Below are 20352 nucleotides of genomic sequence, written 5' to 3'. Positions count from 1 at the left end.
TTTGGCTTGTGTTTAATTTTTTACATTTTTAACTTTGATGCTGTGAGTATCCTTGTACATATCTCCTGGAACAGATTTATACTTTTTTATACAGACTTTTAAAACTGTTTTTTTGTGACATTTTTGTGGGTATATGTGCAGCTCAAACCAATTTGATTTTTGTCAAATATATATTTTTAATTGGGTAGGCCAAATTGACAGGTTAAGAAGTAAAATACATGATTAATTCTTTTGAGTGCTGGAGAATTCATATGATTATCCCTAAATTAAAACTCACTTAGATGAGAAAACATACTTGATGAATTCATTTCTGAATATTATTTATCCTAATAATATTCAGTTGAAAAATGTGTCCATCAAGCCAAATTTATTTTACCATTTCATTTATTAATATAACTAATATTGGAGTAGAAGTCTGCTGTTGGTTTTTTTGTTTTGTTTTTTTTTACTTTATTTCTTTGAGAGGGAGTAAAAGCCAGGGGAGAGGCAGAGGCAGAGGGAGAAATAGTCTTCCTGCTGAGCAAGGGGGCCTGATTTGGGGCTCTATCCCACGACCCCAGGATCATGACCTCAGCTGAAGGCAGATGCTTAACTGACTGAGCCACTCAGGTGCCCCGAACTCTACAGTTTATAAAACAACTTTACATACTCTGTTCCTCTTGAGTTTCACGAACATCAAAGGAAGCAGATATTAGTAATTATTCTCTTTTTCTAGATGCATCAACTAATGCTCTACCAGATTAACAGACTTGCCCAGATTCAAGCTCTATTACCACTCTGAATCTATATGATACATACTATTGATATTTTATATATATCTCTTTGTAGGTGTAGTAGACCAGTGTGCTATTTCTTGAGAACTCTGACTGAAATTCAGTTTTTTTCCACAGTTCCATCTCTCTTATGCAGAAAAAGAATTGTTGGAGAGAGAGCCAAGAGGAGAAGCCCATCAGGAAGTTCTTAGGCGAGCAGCCAAAGATCTTCCCATCTATACCCGGACCATGTCTGGAGGTACATGATAATGAGCGCTTTGGCACGATTGTTGTGGTGACTGTCAGCATATTTATATACTTGAAACTGCCAAACACTCATTGAAACGCATTGTGTTATGTCTTGGGTGGTTTATTGAATCTTTCCTATACAATTCCACAAAACAGACCTGTGAATAACAGCGTGGCCCAGAGATCTCAATCGCATCCACACTGACTTTACTTGTCTTGTGGCTTTTCTAGTCACTTAGCTGGGACTCAGTGGAGATGTTAGAACTGCTGAAATCTTGATTTGTAGTTATATTTAAAGTTTAAAAGTTTAATTATAGATCTTCGTTTTTAAAAGGGAGCAATATCTATAATGAACATAACATTGGCAATTTTACACAAATTTAAAGCAGTAATTGTATAAAGTAGTATAAAACTTAAGGTATTGTTATAATTTTTTTATCTTTAAAATGTATGGTAATTTTCACCTTTTTTTCTCTCTCTCCCTTTCCTTTTCCTTTTCTTTTTCCTTTTCCTTTTCCTTTTCCTTTTCCTTTTCCTTTTCCTTTTCCTTTCCTTTCCTTATGCAATTCAGTTAATAAATCTCTTTTACCTGGGTCAAGACCTTTTAGGTAGTTTAACAACTATGTAATTAAAGAATTGTCTTTAAAATGGACACACACCAAGACTCAGCCAGAAATTTTATAACTCTAGGCCTGTGCCACCCACTTTGGTAGCACTAGCCCTATGTCCTGTTGAGCATTTAAAATATGGCCACTCCAAATTCAGTTGTGCTCTAAGTGTAAAATATGCACCTGGTTTCAAAGATTTAGTATGGCAAAAAGACTGTAACATATCTCATTAATATTTTTATATTATTTATATTTGTTTCTAACTCACTTGAGAATCATAATTGAATCTAAGTCAAGGTCTTACAATTTTTACCTGTTTGTTTTTCCTATTTCTCAATGGGCAAGTGGCAATTTCTTGATTTAATATTAATGCCACTGGTTCTGTGGCACAAAGACAGATGTGCTTGTATACTTCTATGTATATTGACCCTAGATAAGCCTAAGCAAATACTGAGGAAATTTAATCTCCTTAAAAATAAATTACTGCACAAATTTCCAAAACTAGTAATGACAGTGATGGTATCAGGTATGAAAAACTAGTCTCCATGTTCCTAGGACAGGGCTTTTTAACTGTACAGCTTGATACACTGGATTAAGAGGGAAGAAGCATAAGTCATACCATAATAAAGTATTAATTTCTATTAATAATAACTACACTTTGGATTTATAAGTCATCTCCTTGTGTAGTTTGTATAATGTTAAGGCTGTTAATCTCTGTTCCTCTCAGGTGTTAGATACCTACCTCCTGAGATGAACTTATGGTTCTTAAGAGTTGTGAAAGTATGGAATACAGTCTGGATCTCCTAATATAACCTTTGTTTATATTTTCAGTGCAAAAATTCTGGATGCCTGCAAAAATCAATATTAGCTGACTAAAGTCATCAACTAAATTAAATTACACACAAAGTATAATAGATGATGTTGGTCTGATTGATCCCCCTCTGGAATATATAGAATGTAGAGGTGAACACGGTGCAGAATGGACATTCAGGGGAGCAGCCACAGTCCCACCAAGGCGAGAACGTGAGAGGGGTGCTTCTTACCTCACCCCCAGCCAGGACCTCAGGGTTCTCTAGAAAACTTGCTTCTTCGTCCTGAGAAATTTTGTGGATTACTAAAGCTACTGAAAAGTTCAGTTGATGTTCATGTACTTTATATTTTATAGACAGAATTGAAGAAAGTGGATGGTAATGTAATTGAAGATTTTACTATCCATTTTAAATCCACAGTACTTCCTCCAAACCCCAAAGAGAACAATGCCGGTTGCCTATATGAAACTGACTGCCCTAACAAGGGGAAAAATCCAACCACATTCACACTTTAGTGTTGGGCAAGGTGAAGCAGGAGATTATCTCACCTGGTAGTCCTGTGCTTTTTCCTGATCCAGCCATCTTCTGCTTTCTTACAGGGATCACCAAACTTTATTAGATTGTTTTTTATTTTTATTCTTATTAATGAGGACTCTTTGCTTTTTTAGCTCTCTCTTGCCCTTGATCTCTTTCTACGAAAAATTTTTTTTTTTTTGTAGATTTTGACTAAGAAGATAACAGCTAGAGGTGATGGAGCTTATCGTTTTGCACACAGAAATTAATAATAATTTCTTTTCAACATTACCCAAAAGGGTTTTAAATTACATAAGAGATATATGGATAAACTCTGAAAAAATGAAAACAAGACAGTTAAAATTCTCTTTGGTAGGAGCTTTTAAGTGATAATCAGGTGGTTCATTTTAAATTACAGCGGTATAAGTTTAGTTGATATTGGCACATGGAATTTTTTTTTTTTCGTTTTTATTTTAATCACCCAGTGCTCATCGTGACAAGTGCCTTTCTTAATCCCAATCACCTATTTACCCATATCTCCACTTCCTTTCCTCTGGTAACCATCAGTTTGCTTTCCATAGTTAAGAGTCTGTTTCTTGGTTTGTCTGTCTCTTTCTCTTTGCTTTTATTCATTTTTTTTTTGTTTCTTAAATTCCACATGAGTGAAATTATATAGTATTTGTCTTTCTCTGACTTATTTCACTTAGCATTATACACTTTAGCTCCATCCATGTCATTGCAAATGGCATGATTTCATTCTTTTTTATGGCTGAGTAATATTCCATTGTATATATACATAGCATGACTTTTTTATCCATTTATCAATTGATGGACACTTGGGCCACTTCCATTTCTTGGCTATTATAAATAATGCTGCCATAAACATAGGGGTGCATGTATCCCTTTGAATGAGTGTCTGTGTATTATTTGGCTATATACCCAGTAGTGAAATTGCTGGATGGTAGGGTAGTTCTATTTTTAACTTTTTGAGGAACCTCCATAGTATTTTCCAGAGTGGCTGCACCAATTTGTATTCCCAACAGTGCATGAGAGTTCCTCTTTCTCCACATCCTCACCAACACCTGTTGTTTCTTGTGTTGTAGATTTTAGTCATTCTGAGAGGTGTGAAGAGATACCTCAGTGAGGTTTGATTTGCATTTCCCTGATGATAAGAGATAATGAGCATCTTTTCATGTTTCTGTTGGCCATCTGGAGGTCTTCTTTGGAGAAGTAGCTGTTTATATCTTCCTCATATTTTTAATTGGATTATTTGTGTTGATTTGTGTAAATTCCTTATATATTTTGGATACTAACCCTTTATCAGATACATCATTTGCAAATATCCTCTCCCATTTTGTAGTTTGCCCTTTAGTTTTGTTGATTTGTTTCCTTCACTGGGCAGAAACTTTTTATTTTGATGTGATCCCAATAGTTTATTTTTGCTTTTGTTTTCACTTGCCCTTAGGCAAGTATCTAGAAAAAGTTGCTATGGCCAATGTCAGAGAAATTACTGCCGTGCTTCTAGGATTTTTATGGTGAGACACTTGGGTGGCTCAGTGGTTTAGTGCCTGCCTTCAGCCCAGGGCATGATCCTGGAGTCCTGGGATCGAGTCCCACATTGGGCTCCTTGCGTGGAGCCTGCTTCTCCCTCTGCCTGTGTTTCTGTCTCTGTCTCTCTCTCTCGGTCTCTCATGAATAAATAAATAAAATCTTTTTTTTTTTTTAAAAAAGGATTTTTATGGTTTCCTGTCTTCCTGTAAATTTCTTCATAATTTTGGTCTTTAATCCATTTTGGGTTTATTTTTTTGTATGGTGTGAGAAAGTGGTCCAGTTTCTTTTGCCTACTGCTGTCCAGTTTTCCCAATACAATTTGTTGAAGAGACTATCTTTTCTTCACTGAATATTCTTGCCTCCTTTGTCATAAATTAATTGATGTTACAATTGTGGGTTTATTTGATTGTTTTGGCTATTCACATATTTTGTTCCAAACAAATTTTAGGATTATTTGTTCTAGTTCTGTGAAAAATGGTGTTGGTTTTTTGATAGGGATTGCATCAAATGTGTAGATTGCTTTGGGTAGTAGGAACATTTTAACTGTGTCATGGATTCTTCTAATCCATGAGCATGGAACATCTATCTGTTTCTTCATGTCATCTTCAATATTTTGCAGCATTGTTTTATATAAAGTTTTCAGAATACAGGCCTTTCACCTCTTTGGTTAGGTTTATTCCTAGGTATCTTATTATTTTTGATGCAGTTGTAAATGGGATTGTTTTCTTTTTTTTTAATGAGAGTAAATTTCTGTTTATGAAAGACTATAAAAAAAAAACTATTTCTACATTGTTTTGATTTCCTGAGAATTATTACCCACTTTTATTTGAGAGGTTTTTGTTTTGTTTTGTTTTGGCTTTTGTTTTGTTTTGTTTTGTTTTGTTTCCCCAGTGTACTTTAAAGTTGAAATAATCACCATCTGGAGAAAATATAGCATTGCTCACCAAACTCACCGCTTAAAGTGCAACTATAAATGTAAAAAATATATATAATAGTTTTCAAAGACTTAGTATGAAAAAATGTAAAATATTTGATTGATATTTGTATATTAATTATATGTTGAAATAACATTTTTGACATAGGTCAAATATTATATTATCTTAAAAATAATTTCCCTGTTTCTTTTTCTTTCTTTTAACATAACTCCTAGAGAATCTAAAAGTACCATGTGGCTCACATTATATTTCTTCTGGATGATACTGCTTACAATATGCTGTAATGCTCTGCATGAGTCAGTGATACTGTGTAGCTTTCCCTGGAATGTAGCTATGATACCTCTTCATTCAGCAATGAGCCAGTCATGCCGTTAATCTCTGTAGTTCAGGAAAAAAGAGAGCTGTGTAAGGGGGATGATTGAAAACTTATTTTAATACTGAAAATAATTCATATAGGTCTTGTCTGAAAAAACTCATCCTAATCTTAGTTTATAGCAACTGTTACCTTTTTCAAAGATCATAATATTAGCTAATGTAACAGTGGTAATTATTTGTTTCAAGTACTTTTTCCAAATTTTAAATTCACTATTTTGATTTTTATTGACCCATGGCCCACCTAATAACTGTTCTCCTGTAATTTTGTAGACTGCTTGTATCTTGTAAGATGTCTGTGTACTGAAATAGCATCTTCAATTTAGTCATCCATAATTGTCTTTGCTATCTGTATTAGAGAAGAAAGGATCAGGATTACCATTACAAGAATTAAGATCGTGTATTGGAAATGCTTCTTCCAATACTCACTTCTAACCTTGTATCTCACCCAACAGAGAACATGTGAGCTCTTTCCCAATTTAAGCAACTAATAGAATTTAATAGTGTTTCTAAAATGTGTTTCACATAAAACTTCTAAAATGTGGTTGTATCATCAGGTACTTATCCTGTTAAGGTACTGGAAAGAAGTTGATTTACTTGAGGGAGACATTTTGTTTTCTTTGATAGAAATGGACATATTTGCATTCTTTGTGAGCCTTCCACCATTACTGACAATTAGGAATGCCTTAGAAAAATTCTTCCCAAAGATTCTCTTTTCTTGAAAAACCTCTCTAGAGAACTAAGGCTGGAGGCACTTGGCTGGCTCAGGCTGTTGAGCAGAGTGACTCTTAATCTCAGGGTCATGAGTTTGAGCCCCATGTTGGGTGTAGAGATTACAGAGAAAGGAAGGAAGGAAAGAAAAGAAGAAAGAAAAAGAGAGACAGGCTGTAGGCAAGCCATTCTATTTTTGTATTTACACAGCAGAATATCTCATTTTTACCAAATTCAAATTCACTTTGCTTTTTTAGAAGTTAAATTTGGATAGATGAAAAAGCCATTTAATTGTATATTCAATTCAGTGTTTAATCTAAGACTAAGTGGAGCTTTTTGTCCCTAGCAATCCGATATTGTGACAGATGCCAACTCATAAAACCAGACCGCTGCCATCATTGTTCCGTCTGTGATAAGTAAGAAAACCTTTTACTTCTAAAATGTGTACATGCTGGTGGTCTTTTTAATTAATAATGTTTCTTTCCTCACTGCTTTCCAGATTATTTCCTTTTCTTCTTAGTTGTGCTTCTGAGACCTTTATTTAGGACATAGAACCGGACAGCCCCTTGCATTAATATGAGTGTGGCTTAGGACCATAATCACCTAATTGTCCCTTTTCCCCCCAGATTCACGCTGATGTGAATGAAGTACACGAGTTTTGGTAACTCAGACTTGGCTAGTTCTGTTTAGTAAAGACTTCTGTGACTCTTTTTTCACCTTTATAAAGTTAGCTCATTTGACTTCACAACAATCAGATATTGTTAGATACTGAATACACCACAAGGACAGTGTTACTTAGCTTAAAGATTGATACTAAAGGGTAAACTTTTATCCAGACTTTCTGTAAATCTGTTGACAATTTTGCACTTTTTTTAGCATAAGGTAATTGTATTTAACATATTGGATTGTTTTTACGAAATGGGTTTTTGATTTGTATTTTAAAGATTGTATATTTTGAGAGTTCTATAATTATATATCATAACTAGGATTGGTTATAATGTATTTAAGATGAGGACTTTTATTTATTGAATTTTTAGATAAGTAGGTTTGCAATATTTTACTTGCCACAACTTTCTAAATAACTTTTATATTTCCTTTTTATACTTAATGAGATTAAAATTTTATGAGGTGTTAAATTTTGTGTGTGTGTGTGTTTATTATTCTTTTAGATGTATTTTGAAGATGGATCATCATTGCCCATGGTGAGTATGGCTCTATATTTAAACACCTTTCTGTCCCTTAGAACTTAATAAATTGAATCATTTATCTGTTTAAATCTTTTTATAAGTGAAATCTTGCCTTAGCTGAACCAGGAGGTACTTTGAGATTTAGTTTCTAGTATTTGTCGAATTAGCTCAAAAGAGGTTTTACTCGGGAGAATTTCCATGGAATAACTTTAAAGCCAGTAGGGTTTTTTTGTTTTGTTTTGTTTTGTTTTTAATATTTATTTATTCACAAGAGACACAGAAAGAGACACAGACACAGGCAGAGGGAGAAGCAGGCTCCATGCAGGGAACCTTACGTGGGACTCGATCCCGGGTCTCCAGGATCACACCCTGGGCTGAAGGCAGCGCTAAACCACTGAGCCACCTGGGCTGCCCTAAAGCCAGTAGGTTAACATCATAAAAGTTAATTTGTCATATTTACTTAGAACAAATGGTTTTGTCTGCACATGCATAAACAGAAAGATTCTGAAACCCTTCCCAGAAACTACACCAAAATGTATTCATAAATTATACACAATACCTCACTGGAAGTTTTGAATAACAAATTAATTCATCTCAAGCTTTGACAATTTATTTTAAATAAAACTTGACATTGAGGAGAATTGCAAATACATAAATACACATGTGTTTAAACAAGGTTTCCACTTGAAATTTATTAACACTTAAAAAATAATTTTAGATCAGGCACTTTAACAGAGGATGATTTGAAAGCTCTAATTAACTAATGAAGATTGATTTTTCTACCTCTCCCTCTGATTTTTCTTCTCAGTGTGCACCTATCGGTGACAACTATACTCAGGGTGCCAGCTAGGTTGGATTTGGACATAGGGCATGATTATTCTACAAAGGCTTGCCTTCTTTCCAGTGACCCTAGAAAACGGTAGACATGCTTTCAAATTTGTGCTAGGTGTAAGTGGAAACATATAGGGAATAATTATCTTAGCAGGAAATAATAGAGGAATGTCGGCTTTACAATATTTTCTCTCTCTAGAGACCTCTTGCTTTTCTCCAGCTAGATTTTCTTCTTTCAGATGTTAAGGCCAGTTAACTCCTATGAGAGTAATGTTCTCAATGAATAGCCTCGCTTGCTATTAATATTCATTTGTAGTCATTCTTTTGCTTTCCTTGTTCTTTCATTCATTCTGTTCTTTCTCAGCAAGTGATTTTTCCCCCAACATCTTATAAGTTTTCTCTCTTTTTAAAAAATACTTTATTTATACGTACATGAGAGACACACAGAGAGGCAGAGATATAGGCAGAGGGGAAACAGGCACCCTGTGGGGAGCCCGATGCAGAACTTGATCCCAGGATCCCAGGATCACACTCTGAGCTGAAGCAGACTCTCAACCACTGAGCCACCCACGCATCCCTATAAGTTTTCTTAATCCTCCCTGCATTCCTCTCTTGCTCCTCCCAGTAGCTCATGTGTCCGGGCCTCACCCATAGGTGCACGATCCACCTGTGCCTTCGTTGCATCTGCTGCAGACAGTTGGCATGCCCTTGGCAGTTCCTGCCTCAGGCACTACTGTTTTCTTTTCTTCTCTGCCCAAGAGCGCTCTCTTCTGCCGAGGAGGCTGGGTCAGCTGATCAGCCAAGCAGTCCAGACATGCCAGGGCATTAATGCCTCCAGAGTCCACCCCCAACTGGCAAGTGCCTGGCCAACAAGACATGCTTTATGTGCCTTTCTGTCCTCCTTGTTTCAAATAAACTGTATCCAAGTTCTTGTCTCAGGGTCTGCTCTTGGGGTGGTGGTGGGGGAACGCATACAAAGACACTCTTCTTTTCCAAATAGCTGTGTATTCTCGGTATAATTTAGTAGAGTGGGAAAGAAATCAGGGACATAGAATTGACCTTGATTTTTCTGACTTAACAGTAGTATGAGATTGTGATGATAAGGAATGGAGAAGTGGAAACAACCAGTATTAATCCCAAGCTTTACATGCCCTTGTTGTCCTCACTAAAGCACATAAATAGGAAATAACAATTTACTATGATAGCAATTTTTCTAAACCTGCTATTAATTTGCCATTATAAGAGACTTTTGACATAATTTGACAGTCTTTCAAATTTTGACAGATCCTGTTAAATAAGTGAAGAGGAACAGATATAAGGCTATAGAGGTTTTAAAAATAGGTGCAGATTACATACCCATGTACTCCTTGTTAGCATGCTCACTCTGCATGGCAACATGGAAGTTGGATGAGCTGACTGCAGTGCCTTTCAGCTTCTGTGTCCTTGGTTCTTTGCACTGTGGCATCCCCTGCCACGGCCACCGTCACAGCCAGTGCCTCAGCTCTGGGCACGCCCTTGCTGCCAGCAGTAGCCAGGTGGATTTAGGAAGGGTTTTGTGCCAAGGGCCTTGTGTTCTCTTGGTGCCAGCTGAATGAAGCAGCCATTTTATTTATTTGAAATTTCAAGTTACAATGTTAACTTAAAAAAATTTATAGATAATACGTACTCTCGGTTCTCAATTCAAAAATAAAATAAGTGGGGCCCCTGTGTGGCTCAGTCGGTGAAGGGGCTGACTCTTGATTTTGGCTCAGTTCATGATCTCAGGGTCATGAGATCGATCCCCGCATTGGGCTCCCTGCTAGTCTGCTTAAGAATGCTCTTTCTCTCTCCTTCTGCCCCTCATATTCTCTAAAATAGATAAATCTTAAAAAATAAAAAAATTTTCAAAAATAAAGTGATCTTCCTGGTTCTCTCTCCCCCGCTGCCTCTCCTCTTCACAGGGAACATATCACTAAATGTCATGTGTACTTTTCAGATATAAATGTGTGTGTGTGTGTGTGTGCGCGCTACATTTTTTTATACACACACAAAAATATTTTATACATTTTCTAATGCGAGTAGTTCCACTGTGGATTGAGTCTGTGCCTCTTTCCCCTCTTCACTTAATATATCCTGTAAAATTTTTTCTTATCCGTATATAATCTTTTTTATAGCTATTATGTCAATATAACAGTCATTTATTAAAAGATCTTCAGGATGTTCCCAATCTCTAGGGCAACCTTATTTTGCAGGTCTTACATATAATTTTAAAGTTCAGTATCTGTCAACTTTGAGCATTTGAAAAATCAGAAAACCGTGGTCAGTGGCTTCAGCGTATCTGCTGTGGGTAGTTAAGATGGTCAGGGGATCAACCTCACACTTGTGTTTGAACTAAAATAGAAATCCTGTAGTATTTACTTTATTGAGTCTCCCACCGAAGAGTTTTTTTCTTTTAACATAAAATTTTCGTTCATTCATTAATTATATTAATGATATGTTTTGACATGCTTGCCAAAGATAAGGTAACACTAATTAAATTCAGTAATTTTAGCTTTAATTTATTGAGTGCCTATAATGTGTTAGAGATTATATATAGATATAAATGTGAAATCTGTTGTAAGTACTGTATAATTTTCTAGAAATTATAGAAATTATTTGTTCTTTTATTTATTTACTCATGAGAGACACAGAGAGAGAGGCAGATACATAGGCAGGCTCCCTGTGGAGAGCCCAGTGTGTGGGACTCAGTCCCAGGACCCCGGGATCATGACCTGAGCCAAAGGCAGATGCTCAATGCTGAGCCACCCAGGCATCCCTGCTTTGTCCAATTTTAAAGAGGAGGGGGAAGTAGAGCTCAGAAAAGTTAAAGAGTGGGCTTAAGGTCACATGACAAATTTTTTGGACTCCAAAAGGCCACATTCTTTTCCTTTTTTTTTCCCCCCTGCCTATATTATGTTCTTTTCTTCATTTAGAATCAGAAAGCAATTGCCCTGATTCTAGGGCCAATAGCTGTTTGCACTGAATTTTAAACAGTATATAAGGGATATTTGCCTTGGGCATGTTTTGTTTCTCCATATAAAATCATTCAAACTCAGGATACATCTCTTTTCTTTTCTTTTCTTTTCTTTTCTTTTCTTTTCTTTTTTTTTAAGATTTTATTTATTTATTCATGAGAGACACAGAGAGAGGGAGAGGCAGAGACACAGGCAGAGGGAGAAGCAGGCTCCATGCAGGGAGCCCGATGTGGGACTCGATCCCAGGACTCCAGGATCACACCCCCGGCCAAAGGCAGGCACTAAACCACTGAGCCACCCAGGGATTCCCCATCTCTTCCTTTTCAAATTGAGTCTACAAAGCAGTAGGGAGTTAAAACATTTCACTGTGTCTTATGAAGAGATATTTTATTACTGTATTTCCTCAAGAGTAAAGTACTTATCAAAGTCTAAGATACTTGGTTTTTATTTACTGACTTTCTCTTCTGTTTCCTAAGTGGCAGATAAGGCACATTACGCCATGCTTGTATTATTTAATACAAAAGCTGCTTCTTACATTCCCATAGGGAAAGAAACCATCTTTCTTATCCCTTTTTATTTTCCCTTAGTCCACAAGAGAGTCATTGTCTTCACCCCCTCTTCAAAGTATTATGGCTCCCCAGCTTCTGTCTATGCATTCTCTCCTCTGGAAACCAACACAGGGAAGCCAAGGGAATATCCTATATCCTTTGGAGATAGAATGCAATTAGACTAGGCTTGTTTGGAACTCTGCAGTATTATTCCTTGCCATTACTTCATTCAGATGTCATAGAAGGCAATCTTAGTAATTGGTCTGCACTCACACTAGAACCATAGCTGTTTTTATACAATGTGCACCTACAATTTTTGTCTTCTTTATGAACTTATTTGCCATATACAAAACCCTTATGTTCCAAAGTTACTAAGTCCAGTGTTGTTCCCTTTACTTTATGTTTCTTGAGATAGGTGATATCAACACTTTTCTTCCCCCATCCCCAAATTTTCAGTTTACTCATAAGCCAGGAAAACATTTACCTTTTTATTTTATTTAATTAAATTTTTTTTTTATTGTAGGAACACTTACATGACACCTACTCTTAACAAATTTTTAAGTGCACAGTACGCTATTGTTAACCATAGGCACAGTGTAGTACAGCAGACTTCTAGAGCTTATTGGTCTTGCACAGTTGAGTAAACATTTTTCACGTGTACGTTGTTTCACTGTGAAAATCATTTTTTAAAATGATTTTATTTATTCACGAGAGACACAGAGGCAGAGACATAGGAAGGGGGAGGAGAAGCAGGCTCCATGCGGGGAGTCTGATGTGGGACATGATTGCAGGATCATGCCCTGAGCTGAAGGCAGATGCTCAATAACTGAGCCACCCAGGTGCCCCTCGCTTTAAAAGTATTAAAAGAAAAATGTCTCTGTTTGTTAGCAAAGTCAGTAGAGAATGAGATCAGCTTGGGAACATTAGAGTAAGATAGATATTTGAGGAGAGGAAACAATCTGTGTATATTCTATGCGATAGGTTTATTTAGACCAAGTAACAAAATGACCTTGATCAGTGAAGATACTGGCCATTTCCACTTAGGTGTTGTATCGTGTTTACATGATCATCCTGCAATTCCCTTGTCTTTGTCAAAAGGAAAATTAAAAAAACTTTTGATGGAAAAGTGTGACTATAAAGTATTAGTTGTATTTGTATTTATACTTAATTGACATAATAGTTTGAATTCTCCTCCTCTCTCCAAAATACTCAAACTGAGAATTACCAATCTCCATGTTTAGAATCAAAGGTTATAGAGCCAGCTCCCCTGGAACGTTTATCTGACAGATAGGGAAAATGAAATTCCTGTAGACTTGGTCAAAACCACATAATTATTGAGTGTCAGATGTACTTTCTGACCCTGGCTGTCTGACTCTCAATCCTATTTCTTTTCTTAAACCTCCTCTGGATAATCTGGTTGTTTCACTGGTATGCTGATGGCATGTGAGTAGTTCGCAGATATTTCATCTAATTTGGGAATACCTGAAAGATTTAAGTTAATCATAGTTAGAAATCAAATCCAAAGAGAAAGAGTTTAGTAGATACCTCTTATCTGCCTGACTTCATTGGGTTTCTCACTGGCTCTTTGTTTTTAGGGATGTGCTTATTTACAAAATTGGACATGAAACAGGGATCCCTGGGTGGCGCAGCGGTTTGGCGCCTGCCTTTGGCCCAGGGCGCGATCCTGGAGACCCGGGATCGAATCCCACATCGGGCTCCCGGTGCATGGAGCCTGCTTCTCCCTCTATGTCTCTGCCTCTCTCTCTCTCTCTCTCTGTGACTATCATAAATAAAAAAATAAAAAAAATAATAAAAAAAAAAGAAACATAGTTACATGGTTCATGATTGATTAAAGCAATACCACATATCAAATTTAAAAGTATAAATAGAAATTCCTTTTTAGTGAAATGGACTTCTTCAATATTTGTATGTGTAAAGAAATCTTATGAGTCATGTCATACTTAAAGAAATGCCAATAAATTTTAAATGATAGGAAACCAAATTCTGTGTTAAAGGTGTGCATATGTAGACCTAGTTTAAAAGTGTACCACTCACTGAAAATATTGTTTTTGTTTTGTTAACAGGGTGAACAATTGTGTTGGATTTTCAAATTACAAATTTTTCCTCCTTTTCTTGGCTTATTCTCTGCTGTACTGCCTTTTTATTGCTGCTACAGATTTACAGTATTTTATCAAATTTTGGACAGTAAGTCAATACCTTGGTGATTTTTTCTGGTACACAAAATATATAATTGATTTTCAGTAATTGAGTTATTTCAGACACTAATTTTATAGACTAGGGTCTGCAAAATTTATATGCAATCAATATATATATATAGTCAATCCTCATTGTTCATTTATATATAGTCAATCCTCATTGTTCACAGATTTATTAATATATAGTCAATCTTTTATATATAGTCAGTCCTCATTGTTCACAGATTCTGTATTTGTGAATTCTCTTGCTTGCTAAAATTTATTTATAATCCCCAACTCAGTGCTCACAGAGCTTTTGTGGTCATTTGCAGACATGCACAGCGTGGGAAAAATTTGACTCACCCCATGTGCACATTCCCAGTTGAGATCAAACAAGGCAGCACACTGCCTTCTTTTTTCTTCTTGTTCTCCTACTGTAAACAAGTATGCTTTTCAGTCTGTTTAGTGTCACCTATTTTTTGCATTTTTGTACTTTTTGTTGGTGATTTTGCTATTTAAAATGGTCTTCATGCATGATGCTGAAGTGCTTCTCGTGTTTCTAAGCAAAAGAAGACTAATATACCTTATGGTGAAAATACATGTGTTGGAGAAGCTTCCTACAGATGTGAGTTACACTGCTGTTGGCTATAAGTAATGAATCAACTATATATATTAAATGTCAGTATGGTGTTTTTAAGCAGAAACACACATAAAACAAGGTTGTATTGATCAGTTGATGAGAATATTGTGACCAAAAGCTCCTAAGAACCTAACCCTGTAAATTTCATGTGGCAGTGGTTCCATATTTACACAGTCAGTGTTCATGACACCTTTATAGAACATAACAATTGCGAATAATGAGAATTGACTTTATTAGGAGTGTTTTTTTCAGTATTTAAAAATTGAAGTATTTTCTTTATGTGTATAAAGACTATTTTTTAAAACTATTATGTCTTTATAATATCCTGAGTTTTTATTAGGTATTGCTTGATTAGGCTTTAAGTAGTTCATTTGTTTTTCTGTGCTATGTATTTTAAATGTATGCAAAACAAAATTATAGTATTATAAATATCCAAGTATTATAAATATCCATAGATACTCCTTGTTGACCCCAAACAATAGTAAAAAAACCAGTTATCCCAGGCCAGGATTGCTTTATTTTCATTAAATTATCCTTTATGATGGTAAGACTCTCTAAATTCCTAGATAATTTAGGTCAGATTTGAGCCACACTGAATAGTAAAGATTTATTGAATGCCTCTGTGTGCCAGTTTCATTGCCAACCACTAGGAATATACAGGTATATGGACAGGCTCCTAGCATTCAAGAATACTTTTATGTCTAGCATGAAGAATGATCCCTAATCAGTGTCTGAAAGAATATTACCTCATTGCTTCTCAATCCTCTGGATGGTTTTAGTTCCAAACCATAAATATATATGTAAAGGAATGACCAGTTTTCACTGTGAGGATTCTGCTGTCAAAAGCTAGGAGTGAGACCTGGTGAACCTGTGTCAATATAGGATATCGGAATAGTATAACCTTCTCTCAGAAGGGGATACCTCCTAGCAGCTCTGATGCTTCACCAAGTGTTCATAGACCAAGCCCACTATTCTAGACTGGGTTCAGGTCTCCTTGGACAGTACGTATAGTAAGAGACAAGCTAATTTTGCTTTGAGAGGGCCTGTTTTATTACCTGGATACTGTAAAGGTTTGTTTCAGACTGGTGTTATGCACTAGTGTCGATCTTTTCTGTGATGCTGTTATTTAAAATAGCTTAAAGCATTATTGTGGATGTGTTGTTGTATGTGTTTTTGTAGTTGATGCTGTTGTTTTGTAGTAATGTAAAACATCAATAAGTATAGTATTTGTGCCAATTAACCTTCATTTACAGGCATTATAATAAAACTAACCATTTGTAAAGCTGTAGTATGTTAACAGAACATTTTCAGGAAGTAAATTAAAAACTATATTTTGTAGTTCTTTTTATCTTGCTTCCTAGTGTTACAGTTTACCCATATACTATCATTTTTCTATGATTCAGTTATGAAAAACAAAATATCCCAAATTTTAATACTTTTAAAATCTGTATTCATTAATAGTAAACATTTTTTATCTTATGACATTATTTTTTCCTCAAAGTTTTAACGTAAAGCCATGTATCTTTCTCCATATCTACATTTTTAAAAAGTAGAGCAAAAAAAAAAAAAATCTTACTACAAAAGTAGGGGAATACTTATCCCTTTGACAAAACATTTTATTTTCTTCCTTTCTTTATAGAATGGCCTACCCGATACTCAAGCCAAGTTCCATATTATGTTTTTATTCTTTGCTGCAGCTATGTTTTCTGTCAGCTTGTCTTCTCTGTTTGGCTATCATTGTTGGCTAGTCAGCAAAAATAAATCTACATTAGGTGAGTATTCAATTATTGTAGTTAACAGAACTTTAAAGACATAAATAGATACTCATCGAAAGTTGCCATATGATTAAATGCCAACCCATTCTGATGTGCTAAAAATCATTTTTATTTCACACACAGTTTTGTGGGTTGGCGACTGAGACACCTACAAATGCACTCGTGCTGTATATTTATTGACTGTCCATTGTGTGTAAAGCATTGTGTATATATGGTGGTGAACAAGGGCTAAGTAGTCTAGTAAGGGGCACAGAAAATCAATAACCAAACATAAAAGTAATTGCAAAATGCAAAGTGCTATATAGGAAACAAATAGGATGCTGAAGTGTGAATCAGGCCCCAAGAACTGTGGATGAGAACCTACTTAGGTAGAATGGACAGGACAGAGCTCACCAAAACAATGAGTATTTAACTTAAGAAGTCAGTCATGGTAAAAACCATTAACATCTCAGGCAGAGAAAACAGTATGTTCAAAAGCCCTACAGAGCTGCGTGCACTAAAACAGTGCTTAATGGGAAATGTATATACCTAGCTATAAATTATTTCATTAAGAAAGAAGAAATAGGTCAAATCAATTACCTTATATCTTAAGGAAGTACAAAAATAATAGCAAAGTAAACTCAAAGCTAGCAAATGGTAAAAAGAAGAGAACAGAAATAGAGAATTTAAAAAATAGAAGTTGATGAGGTGCCTGGATGACTCAGTGGGTTAAGTGTCTAACACTTGGCTTCAGTTCAGGTGATGATCTCAAGGGTCGTGGGATGGAGCCCCATGTTGGACTCCACTCAGTGGAGAGTCTGCTTGGGACTCTGTCAACCTCTCTCTCTGTCCCTTTCCCCACCCTCAAAAATAGATAAATAAATCTTTAAAAATAAATAAGTTAAAAAATTAAAAATAGAAGTTCAATGAAATCAACAATTCATTCTTTGAAAATACTAACAAATTTTGCAAGTCATTAGCTAGAAAGAAAAAATAGAGAAGACTCAAATAATGAAAATCAATAATGAAAGTAGTAAATTCATTACTACTGAATTTACAGAAATAAAAAGAATTATAAGTGAATGCCTGGAACAACAAAAACTTAGGCGACATAGATGAAATGGACAGATTCCTAGAAACACACAAACTACTAATCTAAGGAATATAAAATCTGAACAGACCAGGGTGCCTGCGTGGCTCAGTCAGTTAAATGACTCTTGATTTTGTCTGAGGTCATGATCTCAGAGTCCTGGTATTGAACCTGGAGTCAGGCACCCTGCTTAGTGGGAAGCTTGCTTGTCTCCTTCTCACTCTGCCGCTCCCCCTGCTCTCTCTCTTACATAAATAAATAAATCTTTAAAAACAAACAAAACAATCACCACAACTGAACAGACCTGTAACAAGGGAGGAGGTTGAATCAGTAATCGAAAACCTCCCAATGAAGAAAAAAAAAAAAAATTAGCATAAAATTTTCTCAAACTCTGCCAGAACTTAGAAGAGAGGATAACACTTTGTAACTCATTCTATGAGGCCACCATTGCTCTAATGCCAAAGCCAAATAAAGACATCTAAGACAACTGTAGGCCAGTATCCCCTATGAGTATATACAAAAATCCTCAATAAAATACTAGTAAACCAAATCTAGCAGCTTAATAAAAAGGTTATACCATGACCAATTAGGATTTATCCCAGGAATGCAAGAGTGTTTCAATATACAAAAATCAGTCAAGGGTAATACACCACATTTATAGAATGAAAGGAAAAAAACCCCACATGATCAACTCAACTGATGTAGAGAAAGTATTTGACAAAATCCAACACCCTTTCAAGATAAAAACACTTAACAAACTAGGAACACAAGGGAATTTCCTCAACACAAGGAGCTTCCTTAAGCCTTAAACGATAAAGGGCATTTATGAGATCTCTATAAATAGTATCATATTCAATAGTGAAAAACAAAAATCTTTACCCTAGGACCAGCAACAAAACAAGGACTGCCACTTTCACTAGTGCTGTTTAACACTGCACTAGAAAATCTAGCCTGAAAAATTAGTCAAAAAAAGTAAATAAAGTCATTCAGATTGGAAAGGAAGAAGTAAAACTATCTCTCTTTGCAGATGACATGGTCTTCTATATAAATAACCTTAAAGAATCAACAATAAAAACTATTAGAGCTAATGAACAAAATCAACAAGTTGCATGACATAAGATCAATATGCAAAAAAAATCAGTTGTATTTCTGTACACTAGCAATGAACCATCCAAAAGGAAATTAAAGAAACAATTCCATTTACAAACGCATCTAACATGGTAAAATGCCTTGGAATAAATTCAACCAAGGAGGTGCAACAATAGTACACTGAAAGCTACAAAGCTTGGCTGAAAGAAATTAAAGATCTAGGCAATGGTAAGACTTCCCATGTTCATATATTGGAAGACAATATGTTAAGATGGTAGTATGACCCAAAGTGATGTACAGATTTAATGTGATATCAATTACGATTTCAATAGCGTTTCTTCCAGAAATGGCAAAATTGATCCTCAGATTCATGTGAAATTGCAAGATACCCCAAATAGCCAAAACAGGACCCAACAAAAAATAAAAGTTCTTCCTGATTTCAAAACTTACTACAGAGCTACAATGATCAAAACAGTGTGGTAGTGGCACAAAGATAGAGATATAGACCAATGAAATAGAATGGTAGAATGAGGAATCCAGAAATAAAGCCATATTCCTTTGGCCAGGTGATTTTCCACAATAGTACGAAGACCATTCGTGGAGAACTTAATAGTGTCTTTAACAACTGGTGCTAAAACTATAAAACTCTTAAAAGAAAACATAGAGGTAAAACTTAAGGAGCTTAATATGGCAAAGAATTCTTAGATATAATATCAAAAGCATTAGTAACAAAAGAAAAAATAGATTAATTGGACTCTACCAAAGTTGTAAAAATGTGTGCATCAAAGGACATTGTCAAAAAAGCAGAAAGAATAATATTTACAACTCATTTATCTGATAAGGACTTAGTATTTAAATTATAAAAAGAAATCATACAACAACCAAAAAAGATGAACAGCTCAATTCAAAAATTGGCAAAGAATTTGAATAGACATTTAATTATTTATTTTAAAGATATATTTTTTGAAAGAGAGTAGGAGACTGACAGAGGGAGAGGGAGAGAGAATCTCAAGCAGACTCCCTGCTTGAGTGCAAAGCCCAACCTAGGGCTGGATCTCACGACCCTGAGATCATGGCCTGAGCTGAAACCAAGAGTCAGGCACTCAGCTGACTGAGCCACCCAGGTGCCAATGAACAAACATTTAAATAGCCATTTCTCTAATGAAAATATATAGATGGCCAAAAACCACATAAAAAACATTGCTAATCATTAGGATGGTGTAAATCAAAACCATAGATACCAATGCACACCCAAATCAACAAACTAGAAAGCAGGCGTAGCTGAGGATGTGAAGAAATCAGAACCTTCATACTTTTCTGGTACAAATATAAAATGGTGGATCCACTTATGTGAAAAACAGTTGCAGCTTCCCAAAAAGCTAAACATGAAATTATATGACCCAGCAATTGCATTCCTTGATATATACCCCAAATGAAAGCAGAGAATTTAAAAGATACTTTTATGTCAGTGTTCATAGCAGCACTCTTCACAATAGCCCGAAGATGGAAAGAATCCAAACGTCCA

At 35.5% G+C, this 20352-nt stretch overlaps 1 protein-coding gene across 6 annotated transcripts in view; it reads left to right on the top strand.

The window, feature by feature from the left end:
* The window catches only part of ZDHHC2 (zDHHC palmitoyltransferase 2), a 70540-nt gene that overhangs the window by 31437 nt on the left and 18751 nt on the right, over positions 1-20352 (top strand). For all 6 annotated transcript variants that reach the window (XR_012007522.1, XM_072776192.1, XM_072776193.1 and 3 more), the window contains 5 exons: positions 891-1011; positions 6847-6916; positions 7670-7702; positions 14144-14264; positions 16534-16666. Coding sequence is in view for 5 of the 6 variants with exons in the window: in XM_072776192.1 (XP_072632293.1) it covers positions 891-1011; positions 6847-6916; positions 7670-7702; positions 14144-14264; positions 16534-16666 (478 nt within the window). In the remaining variant the exon portion in view is untranslated. The remainder of the gene's footprint in view (positions 1-890; positions 1012-6846; positions 6917-7669; positions 7703-14143; positions 14265-16533; positions 16667-20352) is intronic.

Source organism: Canis lupus, chromosome 15 (genome assembly GCF_048164855.1).
Source record: "Canis lupus baileyi chromosome 15, mCanLup2.hap1, whole genome shotgun sequence".
Classification (NCBI taxonomy): domain Eukaryota; kingdom Metazoa; phylum Chordata; class Mammalia; order Carnivora; family Canidae; genus Canis; species Canis lupus.
This window is presented reverse-complemented; position numbering and strand designations above follow the sequence as displayed.